General features: G+C 35.6%; 1 protein-coding gene across 2 annotated transcripts in view; it reads right to left on the minus strand.

Moving 5' to 3' along the window:
- The window catches only part of PRELID2 (PRELI domain containing 2), a 103,381-nt gene that overhangs the window by 53,853 nt on the left and 24,721 nt on the right, over nucleotides 1–24,807 (minus strand). For both annotated transcript variants that reach the window (XM_070933941.1, XM_070933940.1), the window contains exons 3-6: nucleotides 15,702–15,775; nucleotides 14,709–14,869; nucleotides 2,873–2,978; nucleotides 432–496 (exon numbers count right to left, since the gene is read on the minus strand). In XM_070933941.1, the coding sequence (XP_070790042.1) occupies nucleotides 440–496; nucleotides 2,873–2,978; nucleotides 14,709–14,869; nucleotides 15,702–15,775 (398 nt within the window). In that variant the 3' untranslated portion in view covers nucleotides 432–439. The remainder of the gene's footprint in view (nucleotides 1–431; nucleotides 497–2,872; nucleotides 2,979–14,708; nucleotides 14,870–15,701; nucleotides 15,776–24,807) is intronic.

Genomic DNA, 24,807 nt, shown 5'->3' on the forward strand with positions numbered 1-24,807 from the left:
CATATACATATACATATACATGTATGTATGTATGTATGTATGTATGTATGTATGTATGTATTGTTTAGAAAACAATGCTATAACAACAAACATAAAAGACTATTTATGTGGCAAAATCTGCTATTAGAATTTAGCCAAATGTTTCAAGTACTAGTCCAGGTACAAGCAAAACCTAGTATGGCTCTAGTGAGACCTTGGAACGAGAAGCTTCACCATGCATGGGAACACAAAGGAAGCACCACTCTTACTTTTTGTGGCTGCTTCAGGCTAATTCTATAATACGAGTCATAAAGAACTTGTGAAAATTCTTGTACAAGCAGAATTCAAGTATTAGATTATTCAAATAGGCTCCAAATCAAATGGGTTATAAAATCTTTTAACTTTCTTGGTTAATTATTGCATTGAATAAAACAGTTCATCTGCACACTCACATTTTTCATTATAAAACAGGCCCTCCAAACTGGTCTTGCAGAAGCCTCTCCATGATTGAAATACTCTGTAAAAAATATCACAGACTAGATCACTTTGAAATCTAAATATTTTACAAATAACCATATGCATACTCCAGTGTCATCCCAAATCTCTTGCTAACACAATTAGATTCACCCCATGGAGTCCTACTGCACGGAACCTCTTACAAGTTTCACCGATAAACTGCTAACTTTTGGGATAAAATCACGAGAGTCCTGAGGGATATAGATAAACAACAGGGCATTCTATAAATTCTATCCATACCATACCATTTTGGGAAAGCTGCTCTCAAGTAAAAATCTACATAGAAAACTAGGCAATAAGACAAGTTGCAAGTTCCTAAAGAGGTTTCTCTTTTAGATTCTTAACATTTAGTGAATAAACTGCTTGGGCTTTTGGCTAGTAATTTTGAATGTCTTTCTGGTCACAACTTGCAAACATTTCAGAAAGTGGGGTGACAGTGTGTGTGTATACTTCAGACATTTTCTTTTTTTAATTCTGTGAAAATAAATATATATTGTTTGCACTGATTTATCAGCTCTCTTATAACTGGAAACTAGAGCTCTAGCTTGTTGCAATTTTGACCAGTGTACTAATTGGAATTTGGTAATTTGATTCTAGTATTTACTGTATTCTGTTTGTTTTCAGATATGGATGTCGGTGGCTGTAGTTCAAGGCCCCACACTAATTGGGATCTTTTTGTTCTCTGGTAAAGGAGAAACATCTGTATATGTAACAAAGACCTGGCAGTTCAAACAGCGCAGTACACATCAAATCTTCTTTTCATAATAGAATGTGGCAATTATGTTTACCATGCCAACTCTGGATCAGTTACAAACCAATAACCCAAATGATCCACATTTTAAAAATTCAGAATGGCTTGCAAAATGCTTCTTTATAAACTTTAAATATTGGAACGTACAGCTCCTTTTTCTGTTTTCATCATCTCCACAGGAAGTGAGAACTGACTAATACAGCTCATCCATCTAAATTAAGTTTGCCACCATTTACTAAATACAGCACAAACTGACAAATGTGAGAACTCTTGAGTTTTGCACTAGGAATCTTAACATGTTATTTATTGAATCAATTATGTTCACAGTGTGAAAGCTGCTTTCCCTTTCTTCCTCATAGCATTGCTGCTTCTAATATAAGGGTTATGAAAGAAGAGGAAGAAAAGGAATATATAAATGACTAATGATCAATTTGCAAGTAATATATAACTGAAAGAATGGTTCTGCCCAATAAATATATTCTTTACAATTGAGGCTCTAATACTTGTCATTTTAATTTTATCAGCTATGCTGATCTTTTTGTTGTAACAAACCTTGTTTGTTATATGCAAATGTAGACAACTGAATTTAACTGATCTCTGTAGTGAAAATTTTTCTTCTATAGGTAAGTATGGGCTTCCTTTACCTTGCTGGATCTCACATAAAGTGAATTAATATACAATGAGAGAAAGCTGTATTTCATTAGTTTCAATGTGTTATAATATCTGCTGCATCATGTGACTTTGCTCTGACTCTTTTTAAGATTGCACGAGGTGTCATCTAATGCATCCAGGTACTTCTGACTGCAAATACCTTTGACCTCTTATTTGTCTTGTTTTGCCTATATCAATATTATTACAGAAAGGGATGAAAATGGAAACATCTGAAAGAAAAAGGTGAACCATCTGCAAGTAAGATTAATCTCAAGTAACCACTGAAATAAAGTTTTAGTACATCTGGCAGCATCCCAGAATAAGCCTGACTAGATGAGTTTTTTTGAAAAAGTTATCAAAAGGAATAAAAAGAAACATAAAAAGATCTCAGAAGCATCACTTCATCTCATTATGTTCTATCTACCCAATCTTTTTCCAGTTCTGACAATTATCCCAAGAACCCCAAAATGGTCAGGATCAATTCTTTACATTATTCAAAAGTGCCAGGGCTTCTCAATTTTTCTTCTAATCAATTTTATAATGTACCCGATCATATATTTGCTTGACCAATGTGTCTGTTTGTGAATGAATATACATACTCAATCTTATAATTAGATTCTGGGAAGATACCATGACAAAACAACCATCAGCATCCTATAGCCACATTTGCTGTTAGCTAAATATCTCAGGGATAATTTATTAGTTGGGTTAGTTGAAAATTAGGCACTTATATGAATAACTCTGCTTCAAAAACTCACCCAAGCTCTGCCTGAATAAAAACTTCAAATAAATAAAATGTAGGCAGCTGGTGACTTATTGTATTATCTAAACAAATACATATATGGGAATGTCTTCTATACCAATACTTGTTTTGACACATTTTAATATAAAGCAACTAGAATATTGTACATTACAGAAAAAAGAGCATTAGATGTCAAGAATCCGAGAATTAAATTTAAAAAATAAAGCACTTACCCTTCTGACTCCTTGATTTAAAAAGGATTGTGCAAAAATTTCCAGTAAGCAATTCAGCAAGCCAGTCCCTTTTACTGTTATATTTCCTTTCTGAACAAATTCTGTCCTATGAAATAAAAACATAACTGAATTGGACCATTGTCAACAATGCCTAGAATGCCTGGAGTAAGGTCATCCAATTGCTTTCATGCATCAGATAAGATTAGAAAAAGAATCCACTCACCCATACTTGCTAATGACAAAAAAAATGAATCAAATATGCAAACAGAAAAGGGCTTCATATATTTTGGTTGTCGTAGTCATTATGAATTCCAAAACAATATGTTAAACTGTAATAAAATAATAATAATAATAATAATAATAATAATAATAATAATAATAATAATAAATGTCAAAGCTTAGAAAATATTCAAAATTATCTCTTCAAGGTTACATATCACATATTATAAAAGTTTGGGTTTTTTGGCTGTGGTTTTATTTCTAGTTCATTAAAGTTTTACATCTTCCGTATGTCAACAAAATATGCCTGCATGATGCAAATATAATATGTAACATACAATATAAGTGCTATAGTGTTTTAGAATAAAAATGTAAATATTCTACTTTAAAATTCATTAAAGTGATTATTAATGAAAATGAAAAGATCATTTGCTCTAATTCAGCCCTACAAACAGGGGTGCATATAATATGGGTTACAAATATTTTTCCTGTAGTAATATGACAGAACTGTGTTTTTTAATGGCATTTAATAATCATGTCTTAAATATATGTGTGAGCCAAAGAAACTGCAGATAGCCATTTCCCTCTTCCCTAACCCTCATCGGTAATTATCATTTTCAAAGCTGGAAGAACTAAAATATCCATATGAAAGAAAGAGAACTATCAAATTTTGCCATTCCTAATTGAAAAGCAACAAGGCTGCAAACCACAGATCCGGTCCAAAGACCCCTCTGCAGCGTTTCGTCAGCCCGAGATTTCGCAGGGCTCATTAGAGCCTGCTAATCCCCAACTGTCTCGCCGCTACACTTCCGGTCAAATCCAGATAATGTCTATTGATATATCATCAGTTTGTTTGATCAAGGAGTTGAACCTAACTTGACAGCACCGAACTATCTGTGCTACTTATTAAATTTTAAACTAGACTGTTAAGATTAAGAGGAAAAAGAAAGTGAGGAGTAGCTTTACTTTGTCAGATTGCTAAACAACAATACCTGACACAGACTGCTTTAGGTATTTGATAAAGTGATATAATCATAACTATGAACAAGTATCAGAAAGCAAAGCATGTCTATAGTAAACATTCAGTTATTTTGAGCCATGATTCTATAAAATACACCAGAAATATGCATACATGCATGGAAAAGGTGGAGCTATGCAAATTATTGTGGTTTCCCCCACCCCCACCCCAGTAATTGCTTTATTGCATTATAACATGTGAAAATCACATTATTAAATATAGACAGTTGCTGGGCACAGTGATTTTTATGCAACATAAGCTAGAAATTGTTAGCATCCTGATGGTTTAGATCAGCGGTTCTCAACCTGGGGGTCGCGACCCCTTTGGGGTCAAACGGCCATTTCACAGGGGTCGCCAAAGCCCTCTCTCGCCCCCCCCCACGCCTTCACTCACCCTCACCCTCTGCCTCTGTTGGATCGCCCGGTCGCCGTTCGCTTACCCCGCCCACTCCCAATCTATTGCTGCCTCCGGAGTCCCAGCTGATGGCTAGAGGGAAAAAAAACTTTAAATTCTTGCCGCGGGGCTTCAAAGAGCTAGTTGCAAAGAGATAAATTCCTGGAGCAAATTTTTTTCCCCCTAGCTATGCTGAAAAGCGAAATTGAAAGTAAGGAAGCAGGGTCTTTGCTGCAACGTGACAAAATGAGGCAGAGAGATTTCAAAACTGCAAACAATGGGAAATTTAGGGCAAGAGGAGGTTCAAGATTTTAAAACACAAAAGAAAAAAAACTATTTAACTAGGGAATTGTAATAATTGAGATACTATTAATTGTATATTGTGTTGAAAGCAGAAATAGTTAAGTTGTGGTTTGGAGGAATATATGGGGGAAATTATTTGGTTTATTATTATTATTATTATTATTATTATTATTATTATTATTATTATTATTATTATTATTATTATTATTATTATTAAAAAAGTTTTACAAATACATTTTCACCCCAATTTCCCCCCCCAAACCCTCCCCTTCCCCCATGACTTCCTCAAGATGAAATCCAAATCAAAATCACATTTTATAATACTATAATCCCTAACTATTCCACCCCCTGTGTACTATTCATTTCTTCGTAAATAACATTCAGTTATTCTATCCCTGTATAATACATTCAGCTAAAAGCTATCTGATATTTCCTAGTTTGATATTTATTCTGTACATAATCTATCCATTTCTTCCACTCCCATACATAAGTCTCTTGAGTCCGATCTTTTAGATATGCTGATATCTTCACCATTTCTGCAAAACTGGCCATCTTCAAAGTCCATTCTTGAATTGTAGGCATAACATCCCTTTTCCAATATTGACCGATCAGTAACCTAGCTGCTGTCACCATGTACAATATCAATTTTGTTTCACCCACTGAAAAGCCCTTAACTATACCCAGTAAAAACAATTGAGGAGAAAATTGAATTTTTTTCTTCAAAACATTTTGCATAACCCACCAAATTTTTATCCAAAAAACCTTCACTTTCTTGCAAGTCCACCAAATATGATAATATGTAGCATCTAAACAATCACATCTCCAGTATTTTGGTTGGACATTAGGATACATGCATGACAGTTTCTTAGGATCTAAATGCCACCTATAAAACATTTTATAAAAATTTTCCCTCATATTCTGCGACTGTGTAAATTTGACATTCTGGACCCATATTTGGTTTATTATTATTGGTAAATATAATTAATTGATTTGTAAGAAATTGGATTGCATGGAAATAATTGGAATATTCATGTTCATATTGATTAATATACAAAAAAGATAGTTATATAACTAATTGATTTATATTAAAATGTTGAATTTGTATTAAACAACTGTATTACATAATTAACCAATGTGAGGATGGATATAAAAATAGATGACAATGAGAAGGGGTATAATATAGAAGGGAAAAATTGAATTTGATTAAGATTAGAGATGAGGATGAAGGGTAATATTGGTTTTTTTAAAAAATAGATGAGGAATAAATATGGTTAAAAAGGAAATATAGAAATTGTAAATTTAATTGAAATGACTAAATACTGTGTTGGAAGAAATATCCTTCTGGGTTCTGCTCCAAGTGGGGAAAAAGACACTGGAAACATGGAGACTGCTTGGAAAGATGGTTTAATGGTGGACAGGATCACATGGCTTGATGGGGCCCATTGTGTTAGTTTCTGTTGCTATTGTGTTGCAAATGTCCTTTGACAAAGGATTGACTTTCTGCTTCTGGCCCATTAACAAAGGGTGGGGGGGCAGGAAGATGGGAGCTGCTTTGTCTGTAAAATATGCTTCTCCATTTCTCATCCAGAAAAATATAATATTCTGCCTTTTTAATATTTCCCAAAATATTTCATTCTTCTAGGAAAGGGGTGGGTGCTAACCTCCTACAACTGTTTAAATTTGTGAACCGGCCAAATACTCTGTTCAAAGAAAATACGTTGTATGTTTGTATGTGTGTTTCTAATTATTGCTATTTATTCCTATTTGTTCTCTTTTATTCTTTAAAGTTTAACAATTCATTCTTTATCTTAATATCTTAATATTTGTTTGGGGTTGACTTTCTTCCCTTTCATCTTTTTTATTGTACAGCAATCTTTTTCCTCAAACCTACCACCTCTGTCTTTTCTTTCTTTCTTACTTTCTCTCCCCCCCCCCTTCTTCTTCTCCCTACTTCCTCTTTCTTTCTCCTTCTCCTCCTCTCTTCCTCCCTCTCTTACCTTCACTCCTACTCTAATTTCCCTTCCCTTCCTTCATCCCTCTCTATTGCTGTATCCTTTTATGCATATGGACTACTCAGAGGACTGAAAAAGTTATTTTTGACTGGTCCTCGCACTTTTGACCAGTCCTCGAACTTACGACTGTCCTCACAATTTACGTTTTTGCCCTATCTTGTCACCATGGTGAAGAGAAGCAGTTATGAAATGAGTGACATGGTTGTTAAGAATGCTGCACAGGCATAAATGTGAGGATGGTCATAAGTGTGAGGACCAGTCAAAAGTGCGAGGACCTGTCAGAAATGACTTTTTTCAGCCCTCTGAGTAGTCCCTATACACATAGCCATGGCCACCTGGTCACATAACCAGCTAGCCACGCCCACCCAGTCACATGACCTCCAAGCCACACCCACAAAATAAGCCACGCCCACAGAACCGGTAGTAAAAAAATTTAGAACCCACCCCTGGTTGGGGGTCACCACAACATGAGGAACTGTATTAAAGGGTCGCGACATTAGGAAGGTTGAGAACCACTGGTTTAGATAAAGCAAACATTTAAAGAGAAAACAGTTTATGTCAACGTTCAATATAATTTCTAAAATGTAAATAAACAAAGTTGCTTGAATTGTACAATTAAAACTATGGCATCGATATGGCATTGATAGACAATTCCATGCATTTATTTTATAATATCAAAAAGTTTCTATCTATGAGCTTAATGCTTAATAATAATTTCTCCAGTTATTTACCATTTTTTATATTTTAAAAAAAAAATAAAGATAAAACAGAAGCTGATATTTGATTTCCAGCTTCCTCCTTCTTTATACTCTGTCCAATCTGCAGTATTTATAAATATTTAGATCCCCTCAGAAAGTATAAAGTTATTGTTTCTCAGCCCCACATCCCCAGCAACAGAATTAATTCACAATCTCATTGCACTACATGGCTATGCCTTTGAAATCAGAGCCATGTGTAATATACTACAGAAAATTGCAGGAGGTACTACTGTAGACACAAATGTTTACATCTAAATAGCACTCTAAATGACAATGCAAAAATTTCTGGAGTGCACTTCTCATTCTTGACATTGTTTCCCTGAAGCTCCCAAAATTGGCAGCTACTTTGGTTATTGGCACAGCTGGTGTAATTCAGAGCCGTAGATTGAACAAGGTCTGGAATATGCAACTAAATGGCTGGCCTGTTGTATTAACAAAGCATTTATTGCAGGAACAGGCAGTTTTTGTGCTGGTTACCACTTATACACGATCGTTGCACATCCCTTTAATTTAATAGTGAAATTTAGAAATCTACAGCACCAATAAGGGGAAAAAAGTATTCTACGAAATAAAGAAAACTTAGATATATTATAATATATAAAGCTAAACTGACCAAAAAAAGAGAAACCAATAAATGCATAGGGGAGGGGGGGAAAGATATGTAGAATTAATTCTTAAGCTTATCATCAATTCTAGACCATACAGAAACATTTTGTTTTATCTTTTCATCTTCTTTTTTAGAACAGAGGCTTTTCCAAACGCCATAATTATTTATTTACACAAGTTTACATGGCTGCCCAACTTACACACAGGTGACTCCAGACAGCTTACATTTAAAAAAAAATCCACAACATAAAAATTAATTTAAAAAAAAGCCCATCTCCTCCATGTCAGGAGCAACACAATCAGATCAACACTTGATTGGCTTCATCTTCATTCATGGTCCCCAGATCCACTGACAAAAACACTTTTTCAGGGCCTTTGAGTGCTCTAGTAAATATGAAATAATATCTTCTGGAGAAATATTTTCTGATGAATTTTTTTATTTTTAAACCATAAGACATATATATGTTTCTTAATACCTGGACCCAATGATATTCCAAAACTAGTCCTTCAAATTCTTCATTCTACAATTCAGATACTATAACTAATGCTAACTTTCATTTTAACTTTCTAATTCCTTATAACATCGAATTGTTAGTTCATGTTCAACTATCAGAACTCTTACAGATCCTTAAGAGGCTGTTACAGCACCCAAGATGTACTATTATTTAATACATGTTTCAGTTACATATATTGATGTGCAATTATAGGCAAGTCATTTTCAATACATAATATCAAGATATCTTTAAGACAACTGCTAGAAATCAAGAGATTTAAATTGCTGAATCCAATCACTCCAATAAAACACCATCCCTGTTATTTTCAAATTTATTTATTTATTTATTTATAATTAAATTTATATACCGCCCTACTCCCGAAGGACTCAGGGCAGTGAACAGCCAAAAAAGTAAAATATACAAAATACAAATGTTAAAAATAGTTTAAAATACATTAAATACTTTGGCCAAATTTAAAACACCCCAATTATAAAACCAATTTAAAAGCATTTAAAAAGGGAGGTTAGGCCAGACCAGCCTGCTGGAATAGGAGTATTTTGAGGGTGCAGCGGAAAGTGCGCAGATCCGGGATCCTCCGTATCTCCGGGGGGAGCTCGTTCCAGATGGCGGATGCCCCCACAGAGAAGGCAGAATATGAAAATATTCTGGCAGAAAATGAAGATATTCCTCAACATTAATTTCTCATGTGATTTGGAATGAAAAAGTAACCTCTTGCCCATTAATAATTAAACATGCCTGCACCTGAGAAGCTCAAAGATCTGTGTACACCATTTGACAGCATGAAAATAAAATAGAACTGCATTTTAGAATCAGTACTGCTCAATATATAGGCTCCACTGTTCACCAAATTTTGAAATATTTACCAATACAAATGAAATCAATTAACATTTTTGGCATTCAGAGCTATAACAATAGAAAACCAAATTATATTCCTTAGCCCCTTTTTGTTCTACTAGCAAGCAGAAATTAGATGAGCTTAGAAAGCTTAGAGCTGCAATATTCAGTTTGACTTTTTAAAACCAAATGCTCCTCCTGAGGATTAGAATAGGATGTCCAGAAATCCTTTTTCCCCAGATCAAGGATCAAGGACTAATTTTCCACATATTTCTACATGACAAGCTCTGGGAAGTAGACAGCAAACTAACTTTGCCATTTTACCTTCTCGTTTTCTATGATTATTCGGGAGGAAAACATATTTTGCAATGCACACTATGACAAAGAATGTCAGCAAGCTGTACATTAAAAAGGAAGAAATGATTCTGTTGTAATTTCAAACTGTATCCTTCAGGTATTATCAAAAGCAATTCTAGCATACTTTAAAAGCTAGGTAAGTGAGAAAAATTCATAGTGCTACAACTTTTTCAAGGTGTAATAGTCTTCAGTAATTCATTTACCAAATGAACTTTATTCATTTGGTAAAAATTGATTCTGGATATTTTCACACCATTTTTTCCTAAAATATCCAGCCCCCTTGCTTTCTGCTATCTTATATTATTCAGCTCACTCAATATTCAGCCTATCTTTTCTAATGAATTACATTTTTGTAAACATATCTCTTAAATTACTTTTTCAACAATACTGCCATGCAAAGATTTCATGTTTTTTTTATTTACTGCCAAAGGCTTCTGCCATTACTGGAATTTAAATATAGGAGCAGAAATGACTTAAGATGGGTAGAAAGACTTCAAAATAAGCTAACTAGCCATAGCAAAGAACATTCACTATCCATGGAGTTCTCTCTCCCACTAAATCTTATTTAGACAACCCATGTCCTGTTGGGTCATCACTGCAGAGATATTCCTTACATAAACACAGCAATGCTCATTGTTGAACAAAAAATCAGTGGGAGTGGAAAAATTTCCAACTTCCTGCCAGCTCTTTATTGAATCCTCTTGAGAAAGATAGCAGGAGCATCAGAAGCCTTCCTTCCTTCCTTCCTTCCTTCCTTCCTTCCTTCCTTCCTTCCTTCCTTCCTTCCTTTCTTCCTTCCTTCCTCTGTTCCTGCCACAGTTGATTTTAAACTCCCTGCTAGCTTCTCCATTGACTGTGAAAAGTTGTCAGGAAGCATTGGAAATGCCGATCATATGACAACAGCTGACCATTATAATGCAACTATGCTCAAGAAGCAGAGTTTGCCAAATTTCAAGATGGGATTTTGGATGCATTCTGTAAATTAGTTCACATGAAATACCTTGGTTGAAAAACTGTTGCCCTATGAGGCACAGTTTTGCCAAATTGAAGGTTACAAACAAATATGAATGATTGAGTGGTATATACAATAGTTTCATTGTAGAAAATAATAGAAAAGTACTTTTCAAAAAATCTTCTTAAATTTTTTTTTAAAAAAAATCAGAATGGCACCGTGTAGACTAATATGGTCTGTTGTTCAGGATTAGTTGGAAAAGAAAAAAATGAAATCCATAAAGAAAATATATATACATAAAGGCAGAAATTCAGATTTGTGAGCCTACTGAAAGCACCTGCTTGGCTACTGCGTTGAACAAAAAAAAAAAAAAAGGTAAAACAAATAAGATTTTTATCTGATCCAGAGAAGCTTTTTCTTTGTTTTATTGTCAATATAAATGAGAGAGATGAGCCTACATTTGGCTATAAGTGTTATCTAAGGTTAACAGATGAGAAGACAAGGTTAACACTCAAACTGCAAATTGCAAGGTAAACTTGATGGATCATTCACTGTCTTTTCTGAATCAACAGCATTAGTAGCTTATTCATTTACTTCCTCATTCACAGTGTATCAATTGTGCATTAGCCTATGTGATTTTCTCATCAGGAAAAAAGATGATTACTTAGTGTTTGGGAAGCTCCAAAGAAATTAATGCACCAGACTATAAAGAGCAAGTCCATGATATGAAATAGCAAACCATATGTCAGTTTACTGTTTCATACAAGGGAATTTTTCCTGAGTTCTATCAGCAGTCATGTTGCATGAGCTAGCTTTTGTTGACCATTCTGCTGAAACCTTTGATAATACTTTATATTCCCCCTTTCCAAATTAAATCCTGGGACTACATCAGAGTTTACACAGAATCCTTAGAAATCCCTTTATTTTGAGGAAACATGAGTTCTGTTTATACAATCTACAAAAACTTTTATCCTTGACTCATCCTGCTAGGCCAACTGGCACTTGAAAAGATTCTCCCGGCTATTGAAATGAAATTTCAGAATCGTTGCCATTATCATTTGAAGCCCTGATTAATGTTAAGAGTCCAACAGAAATTAGAATATAGGTTTTAAAGGGAAAACAATTAAAAGATAAACCCTTCACTGTTTCAATTATGTTAACCCAGGATGAAAATCATATCCTTCTCCTGGGAACCTAAATGTCCCTCTCACTTCAAAATAAGAAGCTGACCAATATACTTTTGTAATGGACCTGTTGTTTCCAAGACTTCATGTAACATTCCCAACTGATTTGCTCTTTTTTTCATCCTCTACAACTCCAGTCTTTAAAAGTGAGCCACAAAAAATTAATTCAGACAAAGTTATGAGGACTGCTGTCTTTTCATACTGAAATCAAGACTGAAATCAAAAGCATGTCCTTCTCGGCCAACACTTTTTAAACCCAATTAATTCTAACCAACTGACTAAAAATATCCCTGCAGCTTTCCATAGATTCAAACCACAGGAAAATGGGTCCCAATCCACATGAACAAAATGGCACCTCTTTTAAAAATCTGAGTCTCTTTTACCCTTGATCAGTTTTGTAAGATTTTTATAGTAGTTGGAACATGTGGTATGATTGGATCCAGAAACGATGGGAGAGAGATAAAGGATAAGGTTGGATTATAATTATAGATGATGGTATAATTATGATAATCAATAAGTATTGGAAATGTAAATTTGTATATAAGAATATGTAAATAATTTCTATTTTTACTTTCTGATTATTGGTGTATATATACATGGATATTTTGGTGATGTTACACCATGATAGAAAAATATTATACATTTTTGTTTTTGTTTTTTTGAACTATAATAAAAATTTATTTAAAAAAATAAAAAAAATGGCACCTCTTTTGTGTGTGTCTGTTGTGGTCCTCCAGCAGCTTGCAGAGCTGGCAGCGGAGTCCGACAATGAGGAGGCTGGGGAGGAACATGGGCCAGTCCTGGAGCCTGGGGAAGGCTCGGACGAGGGCTCTGTGTCGGAGGCAGAGATGGGGCCAAGGCCATCTGGGAGTTATGCACGGACTCCGGAGCCTCCAGAGTTAGACATCAGAGAGCCAGAGAAACAGGAGGAGCCTGTTTCTAGTGTGTGCATGCGCAGAGCTGCCAGAAGGCAAGAACAGTTAAAACTAAAGGGACGATTCGAGAGTAAGGCCTGGAGATGATTGGCCCCTCCCATATGGCTTAAAAGAGGAGCAAAGGCACATGGGCCCTTTGCAAGAAAGCAACGTTGTTAATTCTGTTCCCAGTCAGCATCTCTGTTTGATTCTGGACTCCATGTGGCTTTGCCAAGTAGGTCTTTGGCAGTGTGTCAAGGGAGATAAAGGTTGGTGATTATCCCGAAGGACTTCTCCCAAAGGACTTTTTGCAACTAATTGGGACTCAGCTGTGAATGGTAATTCATAGCTGTTGCAATAAAAGAGGTTTTTGCAACTACTCGTGTGTTTTAATGACTCAGGAAGCCTAGATCACAATAGTGTCCATGTAATACAACTAAGTGACTATTATTTGCTGTACATTCTAATTATCTACTAAATGCATTTCTTGCAGAAAACGGAGCTCATATAAAAATACCTAAAAAAAAATATCCACATATCTTTTACTTCAACCAACATTAAAAAAATTTTAATATTACTTTAATTTTGGGCCAGTTACTATTACATTTTTATTTCATGGGCCTTTCTTACAAAATTTTCTTAAAATTTTTATTAAAAAAGTGAGCCAGTTGTTTATAACATGCAAGACAATTTTTAAGCTCCGCACAGTCTTCTTTTATACTACAATTGTCTGAATGCTACTCCTGTTTTTATCATTGATTCACTACTTTTGCTTATTTTTCCAGAACAACTGCAAAACAGCTCAAAAGTAAAACCAAGTTTGCCTTCATTTGAAGAAATCTTTACTATTAAAGTGTAATCAGATTTTAGAAAATACACCTTACAGAGTTGTTATTTGTGAACAATGGGAAATAATTCTATTAAATCAGCTGCAGGGTTAGTATAAGTTTTCTCTCTGGGTGAAGTAATATGAAGGATTGGATCTTTCAGATTCTACATTATCTTCCCCACTTTTCCCTCTCCTAATGTTGCAAGTTCTGATGGTTTGCAAATGTTGAAAAATGTTATTGCATTTCTCCCTTCAAGGTGGGATGCCCGTCACTGAACTTAGGCTGATTAATCCCTCCTCTATAGCAGTCCTGGAATGCCAAAGGCCATAAAGTTAAAATTTACATCAGAGTCTTTTTATAAAAATAGAAAGGAGAGAAATAAATAAATAAATTTTCAAAACCACATTGTTGCTTTCGTGATTTTAATGGGATGTTACTGTTAATTTTATGTTTGTCTGCCGATATTGTTTCTTTTTCATTTGTAACAGTTTTCCAAAAATGATTATTAATAAAATGTTTATGGACAACTTCTTAGTATGAAAAGTGGCACAAAATATTGCAACCAATAAATAATGACAGCAGTATAAAGAATATAAAAGTAAGGCTTCAGAATCAACCAGGTACCAGAAGGATTATTTTTATACTGTCTTTTATTACTTTTATAGAACGGCATGACATCCTATCTATCAATTGTAAGCTGTTTGACAAACTAAAAGAACATGTTAAAGTCTTAGAAGAACCCCAAATCAGTGTTTTCAATACATCTCAATATACATGCAGCAAGCAGCCCTTGGTTTAGTGGTTCATAAATTGCACAGACTTACTATATCACTAAGAAGCATCATGGATGCCCAAGGTAAAACCTTTAATTCTTCCTATTGAAGGTGATACAAGAAATGAAAATACAAATACCACTTTCTAATGAACCTACTACAACTTACCAATTTCGATTTTCAGAGCTTTCTCTGAAGACCGATTCTTCATTTAGGGTGGCATACTCTGTCCACGTAAGACAGTGAGTCTTCATAGACATAATTCTATCTTGCATATTAAGCCACGACTCCTCTTCTAAGTAGACTTCTGATACTTTCAGGATACTAATCTGTCAAATGTAACATTTATAATGGTCAATAAATGGAGTGAGGAAAAAAAGATCAGATTATGTACATTAGTAAATAATTTCTTTCTTTTAAAATCATTAATAGTTATATTAAGGCTAACATCTACAGTATCAGTAACATGTAACCACTGACACAACATTGACATTTGATAAACATGCAACTTTTATTAGTTATTTCCACTGCTTACTAACTTGTTAAATGTTGCCAATTGCAACATTTTAAAGCAAAGCATCAACTTAATGTGTGCCATTTTATTTCTTTTTTAAGTCCACTTTAACGTAACAGTTCCAAAAGAAAGCATCAACTGTTTGCTCACAAGACAATACTCAAAACATTTGGGTTCATTTTTCATTCTCTTTGGTACCTGTAAATTTTATGCTTTCCCATCTAGATGAGGCATGGAAAGAGTAAAGAGAAATGTGGTAAAATTGAATTATTATATTTTCAATATGTAAAATTTAAAAAGCACTTTAAAAAATGGTATCGTACATAGCAGAACATACAGTATATCACAAATATTGTAATTTAATTTGAAAGTTGATGGTATTAGAAGCTTAAAACAAGAATCACTTTTCTATTTTGATTCTAGAGCTAAATTAACTATATTGTAAAAAATGTTACTTTGATTGTTTTACAAATCCTTGTTTTGAGATAAGGACTTTGAACACTAGCTATCTCCTCTCTAAGACACAGTGTCAGATTTTAAATGCTGTCATCTGTAATTCCAAAAAGTTAAACTAATGAATTTTGAACAAAAGCATAGTTTGCCTCTATCATCTTTATAATGAATTTTAATGGATTGAACTTAGTTACCTTTCTTAAAATGTGTGGAATTACATTTTGGCATGTTGCAATCCTTCTCCGATATATGACTCCTGTAGACAAGTCTGATAATAAAAGAATAAGTTTTCAGAGTAACAAACAAAATCAAACAATAGCAGCAGGAAGGCTTGGGAGCCATAAAGGGATTTAGTTAATGTTTTCTGCTTTAGTACTCAAAGAATATTGCAGTGCCAACAGCCTGTGGGAAGTTAGCCCCCACCCCTCTCCTAGGAAAATGAGATATTTTAGAAAATATTAAAGGGGCAGAATATTTCTCCTAAAACGGAGGCAGAAACTCAGGCCCCCCATTTGTCAATGGGCCATTAAGGCCTTGGCCAGTCTATTATACATAACAAAGATCTACCTCCTTCAGGCAGAGCATAGTACGACCTGCCCAAAGCCCTTAAGTTACATCATCACCCAGCAAGGCTCAACCAAGCCTGGGACATAGGCAACCTACAGAGTTACCCCTGCATGGCCCCATGGCAATCTGACAACCAATCAAAATACAAGCTCAAATTCAATGCCCAACAGAGGGTAATAATCTATATCTCTCTCTCACCCATGTGCCTTTTTTGCCGAGGACCTCAAAACCATGTGATCCTGTTCACCATTAAACCATCTTTTCAAGCAGTCTCCATGTTTCCAGTGTCTTTCTCCCCACTTGGAACTGAACCCAGATGGACATTTCTTCCAACAATTCCTACCTAGTAATCTTGGAAAACTGATTTAAATCTACTGTGATGGTGATAACAAAGCATAAAATACAATGCTAAATTCAAATTTTTTAGAACTTCCTGGAACTGCCTTGAAATCACAATATATTTTGGCAAATAGCAGTCAGGGAGTTAATTTCAGAGGCACTTGTGTTGCTAGTTACATGCTTCAAGTATCTTCCTGGGTCAGCACTTCAGAGCAAATACAGCTCGTTCTTCTCACTCTGCATTCTAAAGTACATCCTAAGAGCATAAACCACCTCTCTCCCATCTAGCAATGCCAATGTTTGAAATCTAAAGCGATTTTCTTGGACAACAAACATTTATTTTTGCTCTGAACTGAACCAGTGACAAGAATAAAGCTCCTTTCTGAAAATTAAAGCACAGCCTCTTTCTCCGATTTTAAGTATTGACCTACAATGCAAACGTGACTGGCTTCTAAAATCAATTTGCATTTTAATATTTAATGATTCCAGATTAAGTCCATAAACTTCAGGAAGATGTTAATTGATAACCTGGGTGGGCAAATAGCCTGGAGCAAGGCCATTACTTGCTCTTGAGAAAAGGCAACTCTGTCTGAAATCTTATCTGAATATTTCTTCCCCTGGAAACAGCATTCTGCAGTACATTTTAAATAGATGTAGTGGCACTGTATATGGATTTCCCACTTGACATACTTATAGGGAGTCATATGCTGATTATTTCCCAAAGGAAAAAAAAAGGAATTAAAATTGCATGCCATGGAGAATACAAATTTTGAATATTTTGAAAAATAACTTGGTATCCCTTCCAACAGATTATTTCCTTAAAAAACAAAACAAAACATGTAAGGCAATAGTTGGAAACTGAGTTGGTGAAATGACCAATCTTGGTTCCAATCCCTCCCAGAAGTAGTAATTATTTACTTATTTCCTGACTATATTTGTATTATAGATGCAGATCCTTTTAGTGTATTTTGTACTAGTAACTATATTGTAATGAGATCCTATTTTCCTGTGTAGGAAGTTAGCACCCACCCCTTTCCTAGAGGAATGAAATATTTTGGGAAATATTAAAAAGACAGATTATGTTTCCCTGTATGAGAAATGGAGAAGCATGTTTTAAAGACAAAGCAGCTCCCACCTTCCTGCCCCCACCTTTATCAATGGGCCAGAGGCAGAAACGCAATCTTTCAATCTTTGAAACTCATCTGCAACACAGTAGGACCCATCTAGGACAGAAACTCACCACATGGCACCTGGGAAGATTACATCAGCCAGCAAGGCTAGCTAAGACCCCCATCCCCTGGGAATCTGACAACCAATCAGGATACTCTTTCTGGGCCCCAGGAAGTTAAAAGCCCAGAGGGGGCATAAAACCCATGGACCCTCAGCATCTCTTCCCTTTTCTGCTCAGGAACTCAAACCATGTGATCCTGTTCACCATTAAGCCATCTTTCCAAGCAGTCTCCAAGTTTCCAGTGTCTTTTTCCCCACTTGGAGCTGAACCCAGAAGGATATTTCTTCCTACACCTGACAACAGGACATTTCTACCTCTGTGACCCCAATCTGACAGCCACAATGGATAAGAAGGCAGGGGTTTTTTTGGTGGGGGGAGGGGATTGGGACAGTCATTTAGGAACAAGGAACAATAGTTGAATAAATCTGTGGTTTTATAAAAAAAAAAACCTAAGAGCTTTTTTAAAAAAAGATGCTTGCAGAGTTTGAGTAATAGAAAAAGAAGACATACTTGATACAATCCACAGATTATTATTATTATTATTGCTAAATTATTCTGAACCACAGAAATGAATCGCAGAACTAAGGAATGAATTATCCCTTTTGACAGCAACCACGGATTGTCGTGAGATTCACCTTTTACCTTAGAAAAATGGCTCACAGGAATTTTCTCACAATCCTGAATTTGCTTATATTTCTGTTCCAGCATAATCATTTTCAGCAGGTATGCAATAGTCATAGAAATATATGAAACTGAATGGGATGCTTATGCAAAGCTGAACAAAATTATATAGCTCCATTTTACTCACTGCTGCAAAATATCAAACATTCCATTATAACTGTCAGGGACTAGCAATTAAATACTTCCTACCAACCGAAGAAAAGACTTTTATTGTATGTATGTATGTACGTATGTATATGTTTTCCTTCTTATCAAGATGGGTTGGCAACACCTAGCAATCTCTCTCAAATCTGACCAGAGTGTAGTCTCAAGGAAAGAGGAGAGGTATTACAGGGCAGAAAAATAAATAGAAAACTGATGGTCCAGGCAGGCAGGCAGTGAAGATTAAGAAGCTATGGATTAACTAGTTTTTATCTCTAAAGCTTCCGAGAAAATGTCAGCTCAGTACAGTGGAGGATAGCAATTGACAGAGAACTCGATTTTCTTCTCACTCAACTGCACCTCAAGTCAGTATTTACCCAAATGGTAGCAAACAAAAACCACAGAGCCAAAAACAAAAGATTATGTTTATTCAGTTTTATTCCTCAGCCCTCTAAATGGGCAGGAAGAACAAGTGAGGAATCTGAGCCAGCAGAGTTATTGGTGAGAGATGCCAAAGTCTGCATTGCAGCACCATCTGAAAATCTACTGATGCTTCATATCTGTTCCAAGACATTTCACCTGTAAACCACATGTTTCAGGTGAAACAATTTTTGTCTTGTGCTGCATTTTGAGACCAGGATCCACAAAAGGCCAAGGCACTAAATATATCCACTCAGTAGTTATCTGGCATTTGAATGGCTATAAAATGACAATTTTCATGATATAGAAATCATGTCACTTCTACCCAAATATTTGGGCCTCCCTTTCACATTATTTTCCCCTTTAAAAATAGCCAGTTTTTCTTTGATATCCATACCATTTATCAGCATTGCTATAACGCTTAGAACTTCAGCCACTCTTCTGATGCTCATGTGAGCATTTTTGAGCTCAAGACTTTTCCTAAATTGCTGAGATAGATTATTTCAAATAAAACAATTTAAACTCAAAGTACCGTATTTTTCGGAGTATAAGACGCACCTGAGTATAAGAGGCACCTTAGATTTTTGGGAGGAAAATAAGAAAAAAGCTGATTGGCAGGTGGATCAGCCTCCCAAAATACCCCCAATCAGCTGTTCCCAGAGGTGAATTTTAGCAACAGGTTCCTTGGTTGTGAGCTCTGTGTCTTGCTTCTTTTGGGTTTTTTTTCTGCCTCTGAAACTTCTGAAACTCTGTTTCAGAAAAAACTTTTTTTCCTGCTTCTGAAAGCCTCTGAAACAGAGCTTCAGAAAAAAAAGCCTCTGAAGCTCTGTTTGGGGGCTTTTTTTCTGAAGCTCTGTTTGGGGGCTTCTTTTCTGAAACTTCGTTTCTGATGCCTCCGTTTGAGAAGCTGAGTGGGGCTACATTTGGAGTATAAGATGCACCCAGATTTTCACCCTCTTTTGGGGGGGGAAGGTGTGTCTTATACTCCGAGAAATATGGTAATGTATATAGTTCTTGTTTAGTGACTACAATTGGGAATTTGCAAATTAAGCAAAGCGGTCACTAAATGAAACTACAACTGTGCTTAAGATCTTTACCTTTCCTTTGCTTTACAGACCTGTGAAGATCATAATTTCACATAGTCATTAAATGAGGCAGTTGCTAATTGAGGATCATCTACACATCTAACACTACAAGAAATACATTAATTAGTGAATTTTAGTAATTAGCTGGCAGTGCAATCCTATCCATGTTCACTCTAAAGAACCACAGAACTCAATGCAGCTTCCTTTAGTTAAGTGAATATATCAGCCTTCTCAAGCAATGTTACTTCAAATGATGTGAGATGTGTTATTTTTCTCCCATATCAATGATTTCTCATCATGCTGCCTGTCATCTCCTGGCCCAAATTCAGCTTATTTCATTTCTAATTGAACCCAAGGTAGACCAATTTTCAATCACTTTCTCCCTTCCTTGCCCACAGAGGCTTAAAATCTTGTTACCCTGCCATTATGTATGCATTTTTATAGCGTGTCCTCCTTCCATTCCTCTACCAAGCAGAATGGTGTTTGTTTACAGCGTTAACACTATGTTGTCACAGTTGCAGCTATGCAGGGAGTTTGGAATGTCAGTTTACTTCTCTTCCACCAAAGAGCTAAAACAAAGCATTCACATTGTTTAGGTTGTCTGCCCTCGTCAACTAAGCCACTCAAAAAGATTTATTTTTCTCGCTGAGTACTAAATACAAGTGAATAAATACTGTAAAACAAACTGTGATTGGTTGACTTTGCCCCGCCTGCCCCACTCCAACAGAAGAGTGATCAAAATATATTATTTTACCAGGAATTTTACTTTGGAATGTTTAATGTTTATATATTTTTGAGTCACCTTAGAAGTACCTTGCATGTATATTTGTAAAATAATCAAGAATAGATAAACACATGGATGATGAGGGATGCTTATACTATGCTTTTTCATTTGTGAAAGGAAATGAAAATATGTCTGTTAGATGCGTGCAAAGGAGGTGGGCCTTCTAGATGGACACAAAGGACAAACAGCTATTAGCTAGCTAGGAAGCAGGAAGGACAAACACTGATTAACTTTGTCTAAAAACTCTAGACTACCCAAAATATAGGCTCACCATAATAAGGATCTGTACAAGGTAAAAACAAGCAATATATTCTGGTTAAAAATAAAATTCCAAAGATTTGGGTGCTCTGGAAATCCTGAAAGTATTTTTCAATTGCTAGAAAGGAAATTAGGAAAGCAAAGGCTCAGAATGAACTAAGACTAGCAACAAATATCAATAATAAAACATTTATTTCAACATACAAAAAAGTCAAAGAAAGAATCAGTCCACTAACGTGAGAAAATGACACAAAAGTGATGGAAAGCAGGAGAAAGCAGAGCTGCTTAATTTTTTATTTATTTATTTATTTATTTTTGCATCTGTCTTCATTCAAAAAGAAAAAATACCCCAACCTACCAAAAACAGAACCATAAAAGACAGACTAGGCATTCAAATTAAAATGGTAAGAAAACACCAGTCTACTCTAGGCAAGTTCAAATCACCTGGGGCTGATGGATTACATCTCAGAGTTCTGAAGGAGCTGGCAGAAGTGATCTCGGAACCGTTGAATTATAACCTTCAAAGATCGTGGAGTACTGGGGAATTATCAGAGAACTGGAAAAATGCTGATTTGTTTCCTATCTTCAAAAAAGGAGAAAAAACAGATCCAGGAAACTACAGACCAATCAGCCTGATATCAATATTTGGGAAGATCCTGGAAAAGTTAATCAAGCAACAGATCTGCAATCACCCAGTAGCAAGAAAAGTTATAATCAGAAGCCAACATGAATTTGTCAGAAACAGATCTTGCCAAACAAGATCCAGGGGGGCTTTTTATCAGGTCCGCCTGATACCCCAGTTGCGTATCAGTCACTCAGGCACTCGTCACTTCCCGCCTGGACTACTGCAATGCTCTCTACATGGGGCTCCCCTTGGGGTGCACCCAGAGGCTCCAGTTGGTCCAGAATGCGGCCGCGCGGGGGATTATGGGAGCGATGGGGCGCTCCCATGTGACACCTCTCCTGCACGAGTTGCACTGGCTTCTGATGGTCTTCCGGGTGTGCTTCAAGGTGTTGGTGACCACCTTTAAAGCACTCCATGGCTTAGGGCCGGGGTATCTACGAGACCGCCTTCTCCACCAATAGCCTCCCACCGGCCAGTTCGCTCGCACAGAGAGGGCCTCATCAGGGTGCCATCAGCCAGACAATGTCAGCTGGCGACCCCCAGGGGGAGAGCCTTCTCTGTGGCGGCACCTGCCCTCTGGAACGACCTACCCCCAGAGATACGCACGATACCAGGCCTCTGGACTTTTCGTCGGGCCCAGAAAATTCTATTTCATCTAGCCGGGCTGGCTTGATCCCATCCTTTCGGTTTTAATTTGAAATTGGTTTTAACTGGGTTGTTTTAAATTGAGGGCCAAAATTATTTAATGTCTTTTAAACTGTTTTTTAAATTTTATATGTTATGTTTTTATCTCGGCTGTTCACCGCCCTGAGTCCTGTTGGAGAAGGGCTGTATAAAAATCAAATCAAATAAATAAATAAATAAATAAAATAAACCTAGAATTAAGAAAAAATTTCCTGACCATGAGAACAATAAACCAGTGGAACGGCTTGCCTTCAGAAGTTGTGGATGCTCGACTTCCGGTTGACATCGCAGCGGGAACAGATTGGAAAATAGCGGGCTCCAATGAGCCGTGTGAAATCCGGCCGGATGAACCGTTGCTGGGAGGCTTTCGAACCATAGCTATCTTGTAGGGATGGTGAAGAAAGGAGAGGTGTTTCGTGGACCACGAGGAATTGGCAATTTCCCCGCTGGAACAGAAACAGCTTTCCTGAAGTGGCAGCGGGGGCGGCAGCCATCTTATGGTGGCCGCTTCGAAGCTGGGACAACCGGACCGAAGAATTGAGCAGGAGTGGCACTTGGACGGAGTGCTAGAACTGGGTGAGATAACTGCCAATTTTTACTAAGAAAAAGGGAAATTGAAGTCTTAAAAGAATTCCTGAACTTGGACTAGCGGCTATCTGGCATTTTGGGGGGAAAACATGTGCATGGAAAAAAAGAGAAAGTGTGGACTGTAATACAAAGAATCTAAGAGAAAGTCTTGGATTTGGAAACTTGGGAAAAGCAAAATATTTCAAAAAGGGAATAAATGATTTTTGGAAGACAACAATTTACAAGAGGTTTTAAAAAATTACTGAATATTTTGATAAAAAATTGGATTTAATAAGACTATTTTGTAATGTGTAGAAACGGAGAGTGCCATCTGCTGGAGAAAAGAAAAAGTACTGTGATACTCTATTCAAATAGACAAAACAGAAAGCAGCTGGAAATTTCAACCTTGGCCATGTAGAAGAAGATAAATGGACACTGTGTAAACATTTAAGGAGTGATTGTGTTTTTCATTAGGATATTGGTTTTATTTCCCTTCTCTTCTGGAAGATAGCTTCACAATTGGATTTGACTATTGTTGAATTTGGACAATAATTAATAATCGAGGAGAATATTTTAATTTTGAAGAACAAAGGAATATTTCAAGAAGAAAAGAAGAGGAGATAAGAAAATTATATAGACTTTAAGTTTTGGCTAATTGTACAGATATATAATTGGGCAGATATTAATAACTTTTTAAATTGTCACAAAATATAGTTGCAGATGTATGAAGAGTTATTTTTGATGCTTAAAAGTATGTGTGAATCTTTAATAGGCAAAAAAAGAAACACAAAATTCATTTAAATTTTCAGAAAAAGAAAATGAGGAGCTGGAAAAGGGAATTTTAGATGAGAAACAAGAAATTAACAACATTCAAGAGAAAGTATTAAAAAATAGAAATCAGATAGAGAATATTGTAGAAATCTTTGAGAATGTAAAAAGAGCAGAGGGAAAATTTCCCCTAAAAAAGAAGCAGATAATAGGTAAAAAGGGAAATATCTGGAAGAGACAAGGGTGAGGGAAGTTCAAACAGCACAACAAAAAAAGATAAAAGGAAGCCAGAAGATGAAATGTAATATATGAGAGAGAGAGAGAGAGAGAGAGAGAGAGAGAGAGAGAGAGAGAGAGAGAATTGAGAAGTTAGAGCGAGATAAAGGGTTGGGCAAAAAACTACTAGAAAAGGGGATGCTAAAAAGATTGAGAGATGATGTTTAAAGATGAAGGTTGATGAGACAAATGTTAGTAAATATATATAAGATAGATTAATGGGAATGGAAAGTAGACAATATAATAACAATAGATTTTTTGATAGTTTTTTAAACTAGAATGGAATTTTAAATATTGAATTGGTAAAAGAGAAGAATTATAGGATATACTGTGATCTTAGATGAAAGTATTGAATGAAATGTGGGGGGGAGAATATGTGAGAATAATATGGTAGAAGTTGAAAAAAATAAGGTAGAAATATGGTAGAAGTTGAAAAAAATAAAATGATTATAAGTGATTATATGATAAAGATGAATGAATAGAACTTGTCTACACTAAATTTTAACAGATAATAAGTTGACAATATTATTAACTTTGTTAACAATGTAAATTAAAATGAACATTTAAAATGCTAACTGTAAAGAGAATAACAACGTTGAAATCATGAAAGCAATTATTTCTGTAAAGAAGAAGGAATAGAATATGTCTGTGATAAACTACAGCAGATGAAAATAAGTAATTTTATAATATTAATTTTGATAACAATGTAAATTAGGATGAATATTTTAATGCTAATGATTGGGAAGAAGGAATTAGAGAGACACTTCTGGAAATGAAGAAAGATGGTAAATAATTGGAGAAATTGTAATTGAGAAGAAATATAAGGCGTAAAGTGATGTTATTGCAATATAAAATTGAAAATGATAAAAAAAAA

This window comes from Pituophis catenifer, unplaced genomic scaffold, assembly GCF_029215685.1.
Source record: "Pituophis catenifer annectens isolate HBS135680 unplaced genomic scaffold, rPitCat1.0.hap2 SCAF_2, whole genome shotgun sequence".
NCBI lineage: Eukaryota > Metazoa > Chordata > Lepidosauria > Squamata > Colubridae > Pituophis > Pituophis catenifer.